Consider the following 12,833-nt stretch of genomic DNA (forward strand, 5'->3'; position numbering starts at 1 on the left):
TGAACACATGTTTGCTGTTCTAAAGGGATGATTCCAGTCCCTTTGAGAGCTCCAGTTCAGGATTGTAAGGATCCATGATCCTTTACACACAGACCTTATCTTTACATCAAAATGGCAACACCCATCCACATGACTCATTGATATGAATAGGCTCAAACACTTCATATCCAACTTACATGGATACATTCCTTCATCTCCCTTTTTCCATTTTCTTTCATTACTTTACCTTGTGCTTAGACCTAACCATCTCCTTGTTTCACCAAAGTATTTTCACCTCGCCATATGCTTCATGTTCTCATTCCAGCCTAGTCAAGTATTTGAAAACGTATATATACTGCTCATGTACTCTCCTACCTACAGTGAATCTTAGAGTCAGATCCCTGCTCCAAGTATGACCAAAAAGTCCCTCAGAAAGTCTCTATCACGGCTGTTTCCCAACTTGTCTTGCTTCAGAATCATTTTTGCTCGCAATTCCCTACTAAACTCACACTGAGCCTTACAGGATCCAGGCTAAGAAAGACATTGATTTTGCTGTACAGTGGATTAAGTATTGTATCATGCTGCACAACATGATCATTTGCTTTGAAATTGAGCATCACAAGAAGGATGGAACATACAAGAGTTCTCTAAAGTGGGCTTATGGAGAGGGGGAAGATTTTATTGATCAAGAGATTGAGAGTCCAGATGGTGATGAAGTAGTTGGTGACAGGTCATATGAAGGTACTCCAGGTCAAGCTGCTCATACAAGGCCGATGTATCCATTCTTTGACAGTCCTCACTTAGGTGCACAACACAGGGAAGGATGATAACCAACAACAATGCTTATTTGAACATGTACTACTACCAATACACCTGTACAACAAATGTATATACCTATGTAATATGAATGAAAGTACCACAAGACATAGAACATGCACATATTCAATGGAAAAAATGAGTAACAACAAATGATGACAACAACACAACCCCTGACAATGATGATGATAAGATAACAATGTGGACAGGACAAGGGGATGGACAACGATAGATGCAGATAATGACAGATGCAGACAGCAACGGTGACAACACAACAGAACAACTCATCCAGTTTTTCCATCTGATGTGGCCTTGGAGGCCTGCATCATTTGGTGGAACTGGATCTTGAGGCAGAGGATTTCTGCTTCCTTGTCAAGCACCAAGGAATGTGCTTGGTGGACCTGAATATCTGTCTCATGAAGCCAAATCTGGGTATCTTTGGCCTCTTGCAGGTGCTGATAGCTGACCATGGCTTGGGAGACTTTATGCTCCTGGGTAGTGCGAAGCCAGTCATATTTCTTTATGTCACAATTGTGCTCACTTTTGGCTTTGAGCTTGATGATGTAGGGTTGATGTCTGTCCTTGTGGCATGATATCATGCTAGAGTACAAGCTCTTGATTTTGTCCCTCACCTGCTCCACCTGCTGCAACACATTCAACTTGGCCTTTTTCTTCTTCAAGCCACTGGCACTATGTGGAAGTGATGTCTAAGGCATCAGGGACATATGATACTTTGATGATGATGTGGTGTTGCATGTCATTGATGAGGGTGTCAATGTGCTGCATAATATCACTGACAGCACTTTGTGTCACCCCCCATAGCTTGATGGCATTTGGACACCAAACACTGAGTGGTTGTTGTATGTGGATGCCAGAGTTCTTAATGGCATGATGAACAGTTTTGGAGGGGAGGGAGGAGGAGAGGGTGATGAATGAAGTTGACACTTCTTCCCCACAACTGGGGAAGGGCTACCAAGCATCATGTTGTCATCATTGTTGCCCTCAATGTGGTCCAATGCATCCCCCAAGGGGGAATGCAATGGACCATAGGGCAGGTACATACCACCAGCAAACAAATTTCATTAGGAGGCTGGCAGGGCCCAGGTTGGTAGGCAGATGGAGGGTTTGAGACATTGGGAGTGTGTGATGAGTGCTGACTGGGGCCATAGTACATTGAAGGACCAGCCCCACCATGTGGTCGAATGAGAGAGTAGAAGGCACCTGTGTGGTCAATACCAGGTCTTGATGAGTGCACCTTTGCAGCCATGGACAGATTAGAGTGCCAAGTTCTGTGTACTATGGCAGCTCTAGGAGCCTGGCATCTACAACAATCAATTAGCAAAGAACAAGAGAAAACAGGTCAAAAGCTCACCTAGCAGATTTTTTGCTGGAGTCCCCTCAGCTGGATTTTTTTTGTATTTACCCCTAAGACTGCATGAATTTTAGAATATTTATTAATGAAATAAAAAATGACTAGACTTACATCCTGATATGATTGCACACTGCATTGCGGAATTTTTTTGGATTGACTGAGTATGCAGGACCATACTTGATGTGGTCCATGAAGACAAGCTTAGCGATGACACTATAGATCTGCCCCTTACCTGAGCCTGAGGAACTGCCATCTGCAGCAACCATGGCTTTCTTGCTATCAGAATAGAATAAAATCCTACAATTGGCAGGGTGAGTGTATGTTAATCCCAGGCTAAGGACATGTGGGGCAAAACAATGTGAGATCTCCTGCATTCAGGTTGTCAGAATGATGGCCAAATCCATGCCATTTCATGGCCTTCAACTGCCTCCACTGTCAAGTGACTCTTATGAGCTCTCTGTATTGGTCCTTGCCACATGCTTTGTCAATATAATATCCTTGAAATGATGGAGATATAGCATTACTGGACCAAGGTGTGGAAACATGCTCAAGGTCATTTGCTGAAGCTTGCTATAATAGTTCATCACTAAGGTGCTGCATTCAAGGTTGTCCAATAGAAAATCATCAAGCACCCTGAAGGTGAACAAAGTCTTGGGCTTGTTAAATGATGTAGGGAACAATCCATGTCGAAACATTTGAATGTCTGGACTCATGGCATTTGGACAATCACAACATTGAACCTTGAGGCGATGAACTCCTGACTTGTCAATGATGACTATTGTGTTTTCCTTTGGCTGGAACTCAGGTCCTGACACAGATGGTAAATCTTCAGGCTCAAGCTGGTCTTCAGGTTCATCTTCTTTGAACAAATCCCACCTATCTGTGAGGACCAGACATTGTTTGTCATCATGACCAAGGTGTGCGATGAGTCCAAAATGAGTGAGACAACTGTGCTCAAAAAATTGACCATTCCATTGACTGATCCAGTGGAAAGGATTGCAACAATGTTGACTTTTGCAACAGCCAGTGCAATAGAGTGGCTCCCCAAGACAATCTTGACATTTGCAGACTTCATCCTGGTCACAGACAATGCATCTCCTATCTTCTGGTGGAGCTTCTTGATCCAGGAGGTGATGTAGATATGATTCCTGCCTTGGCAGCCATTACTTGAAGTAGTCATTCTGACTCTGCATTTTTTATACTTAGCTATTGTTTGAATGACAATCCAACATTTTACATGAACTTGCCATGGTTTTTGGGAGTTGCAAAGGCTCAAATGAGCCTTGGTCATGCTTGTAAGTATTGTCAGGAAAGTCTTCCCAAGGAGGTGGTGCCTCAACAGGCTAAAGTGTTGGTGATTCTGGGGGAGAGTTAGGCATGGACCTGTAGGCATGTCTTTTGTGCTTACAAGTGGGACCTTGACCCATGTCTTCCTACCTTTGCTGCCCCTTGCTTCTACCCTGTGGGATTTTTGCAGTGGGGTGCATCTACCTATCTTCATCTTATTTTCTAATGTTGCAAGCAAAGCATTAGCTCAGGAAGGTTGAATGAATTGCTGTTCCAATATGATGTTATGCAGTCTTGATGCATCATTACAAATTCATTTCCATTAATGGTATTGCAGCCAATGTGGGTTGATTAACCTACTGATAGGCTTTGCTCAAAGTTCAATTTGTCACCATTATTACTTCCACCTTGCTTATCCAGGCCATTCTGCAATCTCATTCACCATGGCAAGATCAGGTCATTCCACTCAGTTGACTTCTGGGAGACATAGGGCATGTCAACCACAGACACAGAAGCTCACAGAAAATGAAATTTTGGAGTTGAAGAACTACCTCCCTGAGTGGACTTTGGCAAAAAGGAAAGAGAAGTGGGCAGTTTTCACTGCCATAGCTAGGGCTGCCAGGTTATTTGCTCCTGAGGTCGACCAAGCATAATGGAAGAAGAGGAAGCAGGTGATTCATCCTTGCTGTGTTGAAAAACTAAAATTGTAATATCTTATTCTTCCATCAATACTCAAATGTACAAGACTTGGTTGTTCAATAATGGGAAAAAGAAGGAAAGAAAGGACATGATAAATTATGGATGCCTAGGATGGTGATCTACCAGTGGAACTGGGAAGAGGTGCTAAAGAGGATCAAGGACAAGTCTGGGGCAAAGCCAGGAGGTCCCGGTATGTTCAAGCATTATCAGGCAGCTGTAAAGATAGTGATGGCTGAATTGTCCAATAACAAGTTGGAGAAGGTAAAGGAAACAGCCAAAGAATAGTCCAATAACTTTCCTCCTCCCAAGATACAAGCACAAGTCACTCATAAGAAGGGACCTGTGTATATGGAGTACTTTTTGAAGAAGATGTGGAGGCAGTGCAGGATGAGAGTGTTTGTGATGTCAGCTTGGAAGAATGAACAGGGAGAGGTGCTGTTTGGGATGTAAGTGAATTTTGCTGGTCATCGCAGATCTTCCATCTCAATACATTTCATGCAGACATGATGATAATGAGGTATTAGGAGATGGGGACAGCTTCATGAAGATGAAGGACTAGGAGGACATTGAGCTAGTTTGGCAGGAGTATGTGCAGGAACAGTTTGGTAAGTGTTTGAACTCTGGCTACTAGAAGGAATTTGTTGATCATCTTGATGATAGGTGCCAGGGCATGGGATGGATGACAACAGATGGAGGGAGGTCAAAAAAAGAATCAGAAAGCCTGCTTTTAAACTCAAAACTGACAGGGATGGGATGCCATTGCTTCCAGACATCACCAAAACAAAACTTGAGGAGAAGAAGGCAATAGCAAGGGCATTTCTTACATTGCACTATTGTGAGTCTATCGCCACAACACCCAAGAATTTGTTGAATGCATGGACACAGGGATCTGTTCTGGGATTGACAAGGCAGCTGTGCCATGGAGTGCCATCATACAAAGTCAGGATGACTTTGTGGCAAGAAAGTATGTTCCAGCAGATGTGGACTTGAAGGAGCCTTCAAAGTTGCAAAATTGGGACACTACAACCTTACTCAATTTCTGGCATGCTCAGCAGGAGAAAGGTGATGGTCCAACATTCCTGTTCAAAGCATGGAAGAACAAAGATGGAGACATGGTAGCATCAGTTGTATCTGGGAATTCACCTTCTCATCAGACTTGTAAAGTAAGGAAGCAGATGATCCAAAGGCCTCAGAATTCATCAACCAACACCAAGAGTGACTCTCATCACATGGAGGATGATGCTGATGATGATGTGGCTGATGGTAGATCCCCACAAAAGAGACCCAGAAGAGAGCCAGATCCTTTGACAGCACATGAAGGGACAGTGGTCCTATGTGCAACTCCAAAGCCTTGCCCAGTCAAGCCAGCAAAAACTGGTGCACTGCTGACATCACAAATGGGTGACCTCCTGGCTGGGTTGACTAACAGAGTCACCAGCAATGTTGAGGAGGATGTTGTAATGGAAGGAGGGCACACATCTCCAGTGCTGAAGAACATGTGGGGAAAAAAGTGGTGATTGATCCATTGGCAAGGACAACCCAGAGTAAGTCAATGCAAAGCCATCAGACAGTACCCCTCAAAAGACCATTCAACAATCAATACTTGGGACTTGGTGATGCTCAGTAAAGCAAGAATTGAACTTCCATGTTCAACACTCAGGACTCAGCAAGCCAAAGTGAGAATTAAACTTCTGTGTCTGACACTCAGGAATCCCTGAGCCTTAGGAACTCAATTGGAAATGGAAGAGGAATGCATCACAAATTCAGTTGTTTACATGATGTGGGTATGTTAATGAAAATTTGGAAGTTTACATGTGATTTGACTACTATCAGAAATTCAGTAATTGACATTTGAATTTGATCTTCAAACTGATTGATCAGGGAATCTACTACCTTGAGCATTTTGATGCTCATCTGTTGAACTCTTTGCAACCTCTGGAGGTCTGCATCAGCTCTTCTGAGTTTGTTGGAAGTTTCTGCCCAAGCCATCCAGAAGGGTTGCTCAGCCTTGAGTAGCAGTGGAATGGAAGGATCAGGAAGATCTCCAGTACAGTGTTTGTAATCACTGAGTCAATCTTGAACAGATTGCATTTGTAGAAAAATTAGTGCAAAGATAAATGATCTACTGTGTCAGATACTCACACCCTGTGTGTTCAGCTTGCACCAAGCTAAACTGGCCCTGTGCAACTTGGTTGGACAAGAGGACCAGGAATCTGTGTATGTCATGCATCCACTGCATGACCAAGAAGATCAAGTGCATCTCCATGACTCTGGGTACCCCACTGAAATGTGTTCATGCTTCCTCCACCACCTAGAACACAAGGTCCAGGACACCCTCCAAGGCTCCTTCCAAAGCTCCCCCCACCTCCCAATCCAAGGCCCAAACTTGCAGTCAGTCTTGTGGCAAGTCTGGAACTCCAGGTGTCACTGCTGTGACAATCCCCAAGACCCAGATGTGTGGTCACAGCAAGATCATCACTGCCATCAAGGCACCTGCACCTGCACCTGCACCAGCTCATAAGTCACCCAAATTTTTTTTCATCACTGTCTGACCTTAATTTTCCCTTGTAGCACTTCTGTCCTTGAGTTTGGCAGTCCCTGCTGCAGCACTAGACATGCCCATGCCAGATCTCCATGCCATGGCAATTACAATTCAGGATGGTACAGCTTGAATTGCTATTCTCAAGGCTTGTGTGGCAGAGCAGGATGGTAAGATTGATACCCTGCAATGCCTCCGTGAAGGCCTTAGGCACAAAATTGTTGACCAGTACCCCTCATTCCAAATTCCTGACCCTCCTGCCAATGCACCATCCTTGTTGCTTGATCAATCTGTCCCCGCATCCATGTCACCCCCTGAATCTGCACTCCCTCCTTTTATTGATCTCTTGGTGGCAGGGATGGTGCCCACACCCCCGAAATTTGAGGATGCCTCTGTCTTTGGGTGTCACTACATTGCTTGTTAGTGGGGAAGAGATAGCCAAAGGATTGTCTATTTGAACATGGGTACAATGAATGTATGCTGTGGAGTCTGGGAACTACTAAGAGAATGGGTGAAGGCATGCAGCACTTCTGGCCCCCGATTGGAGATCTGCCAAAGAGAAAAGGTGAGCTGCGAATCCCCGATGGTGTAGGAGTCCTAACGACACAAAGCAGCGAAGCCACAGAAGAACCCAGCAAGGTAGGAGGGAAGGGACTACTCACGAGTGGAATATGTGCGGACTAGCAGGACCTGGGCATTGAGACATGAATGAATTCATCATGGAGGGCAGGGGTGGCTTGCATGAACAGGGACAAAATTTGAGTGTGTTTCCGGAGGTATGACTGGAAAGCGTCGCTGGCCCAGTGGCCTTTGGTCTTGACTACTTTGAATGGGATGTTACAAAGTAGGCATTCAAGGGTTGCTCTGATGCGGATTCCATGACCTTGAAGAGGGTCTAGGCCAGCTGCTCTGGCTGCTAAAACCAAATGGGAAATGAACTTGCTCTTTGTGAGGGGGTGATGACCATTCTTATGACGGTAAGCGAAAAGAGCGGTGCCCTGTGGGGGTTCATTGACTTTGAGACGATGGAGGAAAGCTTTCTCTGGGTTGGTTAGACCATTTTGTTTCATGAATGAAACATCTTCTCCATCTGTTGAAGATGTCTTTGTGTGTGGTAAGTGAAAAACTCGCATCTTAAGATTGTTTTGATCAAGTTCGATATGAATGTCTGAAGGTTTGACATGGAGGTTAGGGTTGAAGGATAGTAGGGTGGGAACAGTGAACTCTCCAACTCTGGCTGCACAATAAAAGGTGGTTGTTAGGCAACTGTAGACTGCTGTGTCAAGGGGAATACTGAGATCAAAATGGGTGTGGAGGGAGCACATGAATTCGATAGTGTAGGGGCGTCTCTTCTTGTGCTTCAATGATGGCAGGGTCATGTTATCAGCTGCTTCAAGTAATGCATCCACCTCTTCATCATTGAGGACCCATTGCAAACCGTGTAAGATGTGCCATGCATGCACTCTGAAAACATAGTTAGCAATTGTTTTCCCAGAGTATGATCCCACTGTGAAGGCTATGAAGGTAGATATTAGGGTGGAATCTGCGGGGGCACGAGCTCATTCAGGAATTCCTCGTGAGTCGCAGAATACATGAAAAACTAGCAATCCTGAACCATACAGTTCTCGGGTACTCTCTGCCCAAGCAAATAACATAATGTCTTGGATCCTGGTCATGTCACTGGACTCGAGGGTGTTTGGGATGGGTCTCGAGGTGAATGGTAGCCAAAAGTGTAGTCAGTCTTTTGCTGCACAATGTGGCCGCAGGGTAGATAGCTTTGGGGTTAAGTCACTTAGATAGGTAAACTTGCATTGTTTTGTACAGTTCTTCCCCTTGTCTCTTGAGCTGGGAGTTTGCAAGAGCGCGCTCTGCATAGACTGGTTGGAGATGGGCTTTGGGAGCTGTGTGAAACGTGATATGGGAGTAGGGGCGGCAGGTTTCATTTGTGTGTAGAGGAGCATCAAAGTCGATGATGAAGTTCTGGAGAGAGGGATGGATAGGAAGGGGGGGCAGAAGTAAGGAGCAAGGAGGGAACTTTCCATGGGATGGATTGTCGGCTGGGTTGAGGGTGCTAGGGACATAGCGAGTGAGGATGGTGCATGCTGCATCTTCTGTGATGCTGTGGATGCGTTTAAAGACATTGTTGGTTGGGTGATTGTGACTTCGGCCTTTCCACCAACCCTCAACAACTCCTCAGTTGTCTCTGTAAACCTTGATGTAAGGTAGTGGTTCGGACTTGGGGGTTTGAGTGATGGTGAGGACGAGGAATTCAAAGCTGATGGCTTCAGCCCATCCAATGTTGCAGCTGTCAGCTTTCCAGCCAGGAATGAGGTACCAGGCTTGCCACCAACCGTTAATCCAAATTGTGATTCCCATGCCTGAGCTAGCATCTGAGAAGGTGTTGGGGTCAAAGACTTCGCATGGGCCTGGGATGAGTCTGCTGACTGAGGGTTGAAGCAGGGTTGCGGACCACCACCTAAGATCCACGGTGCAATTATGGGGTGGGGAATGTGGCACATGAGGTTGGTTATTGAAGATGGAGAGCATGGCTTCCAGCTTGGTGAGATAAGCTCTGCCAGCGGGAACAACTCATGAAGTGTGTAAGAGCTTACCAAAGAGCTTTTGAGTTTTGATGAGGGTGTGACGGGGTTTGGACTCCCAGCTTTTGATTGCTGCCAGGTATTTCTCCTTCTTCCTCGATGTGATCTTGAGGGTGCACGTTTCAAGGTCCCACATGAATCCTGTGAAAGGAGGTGATGGGCTGAATTGGACATCCTTTGAGGGTTCCCAGGGTGTACCCATCTTGTTGGAACAAAGATTGATGTCGTCCATGCAGGATGAAAACTCAGCATCATGGGCAGAACAGGGAGAGCATTTGGAGAAGTCGTGAATGGGGAAGAGGCAGTCTTCATTGAACTCTTTGAATGAGTTGTTGGGGAGGGCGATGCCATGATACCATTTTCTCCCTCTGTCGATTCAAAGGCCCCTGTTGGCCTGAATTCCCCTAGCCCAGGCTGCTCTTTGCTCATTGTACTTTTCCAGGTACTTAAGGAGGATGTGGAAGAAGAGGTGGTCGTCCAGCCATTTCGGGAGTGGACCGATGCCCTCGCTACGAAGTAGGTCTGTGCTGGCATCAGCGAGGCCGCCATACATTCCTGCTGCTGATGAGCATCCGAAACAAAAGCTTGTGTCAATAGCGAACTCATTTTCACCTGTGTGAACCACTGTACCTGGGTATTGGGAAGGGTGTAGTGGGATGGTCCTATAAGCCTCTGCCACATCACGCATGGCACCTTCTGAGCCCGGAGGAAGACACCAGATGAGCAAACAAATTGTTGCAAAGGTGCCATATGTACATGGATAAAGATTAGAGTTGATGCATGAATTAATAGATTGTATCGGTTTTGAGATGGATTTTGAGCTATGTGACAGATTTTGGATGAGGTGAAATTTTCTGGGTCTACCTGGCTTTGGTATAAGTGAGAGAGGAGCAGTTTGGAAGGGGCTGAGAAGGGCTTCCACTTCAGCTGTAGATAGCGGACCAAGATAGCAGCCTGCTTCGAATTCTCGCGAAAGAATGGATGCAAAAGCAGTCAGTGTTCTCAGTGATGGAAGGGTTGTTATGTGGTGTATAAGTATCTGTGATGACAGGAATGCTACCAAGGAAGCCAAATTGTAACAAATGAGGTATGTGTGGGTATCTAAGTATGAGATGGGACTTGGTAAGGGCATGTAGCCAAGCAGCAGGTTTGTAGGGGGTAAGCGCCTCACGTCTCCTGTCCTCAAGGACAGCTTTGAGCACTGTGATCCGAGCTCCTGCACCCTGAACATTGATGGTTGTGGTCCCTGCTGGTGCTTGGGCAACCATTGGGGCATTGCCAGTCATAACACATTTGTAGACCTTGGGCATTGACGAGTTGGCCTTCTGCATTTTGGCAACAGAAGGTGGGTGTTTTGCTGTCCCACAAGAGTTCGCTCTTGCATTTGTGGACATTGTGGGCGAAATGGCTGAGACAGAGAGCACAGGCGAAGAGGCCACTTGGGACTGCGCTGTTCTGAAAAGACTGTTTGTCTTGAGTGGGTCACTTTTGGTCTTGGCAGGGGGTGTTGGGGGTTGGGGGATTTGGGGCAAGGGGGGGGATGACCAGATGGGTTGTGTGCTGGGGAATGGGAGCACGAATGGGTGTGTCAATTTCCACCCTGGTTCTGGTTGTGATAGGATGAGCCCTGGTTGCGAGTTGCCTGGCACTGGGGTTAAGAGGCTTGCTGGAGCTGGATTTTGAGAGGGTAAGCAGAAATGGGCATAATGGATGGAGAGGGAGAGTGGGAGAGGTGGGGTCAGTGTAGGTGGTGATGGTTAGACATAGCAGAAACAGGAGCAGAGGTAGCAGGAGCATGAGCAGAGATAGTGGAAGCAAGAGCATGGGGAGTGGAAGCAGGGTAGTGGAAGCAGATGGAAAGGGGTAGTGGAAGTGGGTAGTGGAAGCAGAGGTAGCGGAAGCATATGAAATGGAAGCAGGGGAAGCATTGATGATGAAAGCATGAGGGGAATGAGGGATATAATTAGTTAAATGGTTCTGATAGAGTGCATGTGGATGAAACTGACCTCAGTGAGAGACTTGAGATGAGCCTTGTTCCATACTTCCTCATTCAAGTTTTTCAGTAGCATGGAGTTGAATACGCTGATGTCAAAAGTGTTGTTGAGAATGAGAGTGTCATGCCAGTTGCAGTGTATGCGGGCAGCATACAAGAGCAAGGCTTGTTCACTGAAAGGTTTGGAACAGCACAGGTACACTACAATGTTCATGAAGAACATGGTGATAGCTCATTGGTGCTTCGTGGGCCAATTAAGCTTGTTGATATAAAGCAGGAAGCTGTTCTTGGCAAGGTCAAACTGGCACCACTCAAGACAATGGTCCTGGATGGCCCTGTGGGAGGCTTTGAAGGATGCAACTGGCTTAAGGGCGACGAAATCATCGACTTTAGTGAAGCCAAAAGCGTTGTCCGCACTGGTTTTGGCCTCATCTGCTGTGGCCTTGCAGCCATCTGGGCTGAAGTACCAGAGCTTGACATATTCAAAGGATTTCAGCTTGTGGATGGCATATTGTGATGGGCGAGGGGTGAGAATGTCGCTGACAGCCGTGCCCACCTGGAAATCATTGATTTTCGGTTTCTTTTTCTCAGCTTCATGAAGTTCATCTTCAGCTTCATGCTCCAGCCAAAGGCATTCTTGGGCTTCTTGTTCTCTATCCACTCTTGCTGCTTCAGCTGCGAGGTGAGCATCTTCCTTGACTTGCCTTGTCCATGCCACAACTCTAAGGTTGCGGTCCTGTTGCCAGGCCACAATTAGGTCTACTACAACTTCATTGTGAGTTGTTTGTGTTCCTCCAATAATCTGGTTCCTGAGTCCTTCGAAGGTGGGTGATGCAAAATCGGGTTGTATGTCAAGCATTGGATCTGAGGCGATGCATGCCATAGTGAAATTATGGGATAATGTGAAATATTGTTCAGTAGGGGTAAAGGAAAGTGTTCTGGTTGGTGTAAAAGCAGGGTATTTTATTGGTAGTGAGAAGATAAAGAAAAACACTCGATGAGACTTAGGTCTTTTGAGCAAAGTGGGGGAGCAGAAAGAAGAGATGCTTACGGCATTTTCTGCTCACCTGAAGACCATACTCTAATCCTACACTCATGCCTCATTTCATAATAGAGTGGCAACCATTGAGGGTCTCCTGTTTGAGTCCAACAAGTTGTTCATCCAGAGGTTCCAGACACATCCAGTGAAATTGTGGACCCTGGTGATCTGAGCAACCTTGTCTCAGAATACGATTCTTCCAATGACATGGATATTGAGGTGGATGTTGAGGTGAAGATTAAAGTGTCTCCTGAGGAGGTTGACATGGCTACATAATTGCATAGTGATAGATGTACAGTGGCTCAAAAAACTGTCCACATGTTTTTGCATTTTTTACTATTTACAATATTGTGTGAGAATACATAAAGACCTCAGTGACATGCTGATACCATATTGTAGTGCTGCTTCAGGGCTTTGGATTGAGCACCACATCATGAGAATCAGAGGAGATATGGTGGAGATACAAGGCTTACAAAATCATGACTCATGCAGACAGTTTTTTGAGCACA

General features: G+C 45.8%; 6 protein-coding genes across 6 annotated transcripts; 2 read left to right on the forward strand and 4 right to left on the reverse strand.

Moving 5' to 3' along the window:
- Nucleotides 1-1,079: 1,079 nt before the first annotated feature.
- On the reverse strand, nucleotides 1,080-2,433 carry BJ212DRAFT_1296354 (uncharacterized protein; the record flags this gene model as incomplete). The annotated part of the gene is made up of 6 exons (XM_041332424.1): nucleotides 1,080-1,376; nucleotides 1,428-1,502; nucleotides 1,594-1,764; nucleotides 1,859-2,016; nucleotides 2,168-2,226; nucleotides 2,279-2,433. The coding sequence occupies 6 exons, from the start codon at nucleotides 2,431-2,433 to the stop codon at nucleotides 1,080-1,082; spliced, it is 915 nt and encodes a 304-aa protein (XP_041197872.1).
- Nucleotides 2,434-2,500: 67 nt separating this feature from the next.
- BJ212DRAFT_1261788 (uncharacterized protein) lies at nucleotides 2,501-2,946 on the reverse strand (the record flags this gene model as incomplete). The annotated part of the gene is made up of 2 exons (XM_041330207.1): nucleotides 2,501-2,599; nucleotides 2,644-2,946. Coding segments are annotated over 2 exons (402 nt in total), but the record flags the coding sequence as incomplete, so codon positions are not given.
- Nucleotides 2,947-3,060: 114 nt separating this feature from the next.
- Nucleotides 3,061-3,231, reverse strand: BJ212DRAFT_1209258 (uncharacterized protein; the record flags this gene model as incomplete). Its single annotated transcript, XM_041329192.1, has 1 exon — nucleotides 3,061-3,231. A coding segment is annotated over one exon (171 nt), but the record flags the coding sequence as incomplete, so codon positions are not given.
- A 1,033-nt stretch (nucleotides 3,232-4,264) lies between these two features.
- Nucleotides 4,265-5,670, forward strand: BJ212DRAFT_1476677 (uncharacterized protein; the record flags this gene model as incomplete). The annotated part of the gene is made up of 6 exons (XM_041339406.1): nucleotides 4,265-4,414; nucleotides 4,463-4,599; nucleotides 4,655-4,670; nucleotides 4,713-4,758; nucleotides 4,821-4,988; nucleotides 5,039-5,670. The coding sequence occupies 6 exons, from the start codon at nucleotides 4,265-4,267 to the stop codon at nucleotides 5,668-5,670; spliced, it is 1,149 nt and encodes a 382-aa protein (XP_041197875.1).
- Nucleotides 5,671-6,768: 1,098 nt separating this feature from the next.
- BJ212DRAFT_1476678 (uncharacterized protein) lies at nucleotides 6,769-7,116 on the forward strand (the record flags this gene model as incomplete). Its single annotated transcript, XM_041339407.1, has 2 exons — nucleotides 6,769-6,814; nucleotides 6,854-7,116. 2 exons carry the CDS (start codon nucleotides 6,769-6,771, stop codon nucleotides 7,114-7,116), a joined length of 309 nt encoding a protein of 102 aa, XP_041197876.1.
- Nucleotides 7,117-11,517: 4,401 nt separating this feature from the next.
- BJ212DRAFT_1296356 (uncharacterized protein) lies at nucleotides 11,518-12,168 on the reverse strand (the record flags this gene model as incomplete). The annotated part of the gene is made up of 1 exon (XM_041332425.1): nucleotides 11,518-12,168. The coding sequence occupies one exon, from the start codon at nucleotides 12,166-12,168 to the stop codon at nucleotides 11,518-11,520; it is 651 nt and encodes a 216-aa protein (XP_041197877.1).
- Nucleotides 12,169-12,833: the final 665 nt, after the last annotated feature.

This window comes from Suillus subaureus, assembly GCF_016647635.1.
Source record: "Suillus subaureus strain MN1 chromosome Unknown BJ212scaffold_4, whole genome shotgun sequence".
NCBI classification, from domain to species: domain Eukaryota; kingdom Fungi; phylum Basidiomycota; class Agaricomycetes; order Boletales; family Suillaceae; genus Suillus; species Suillus subaureus.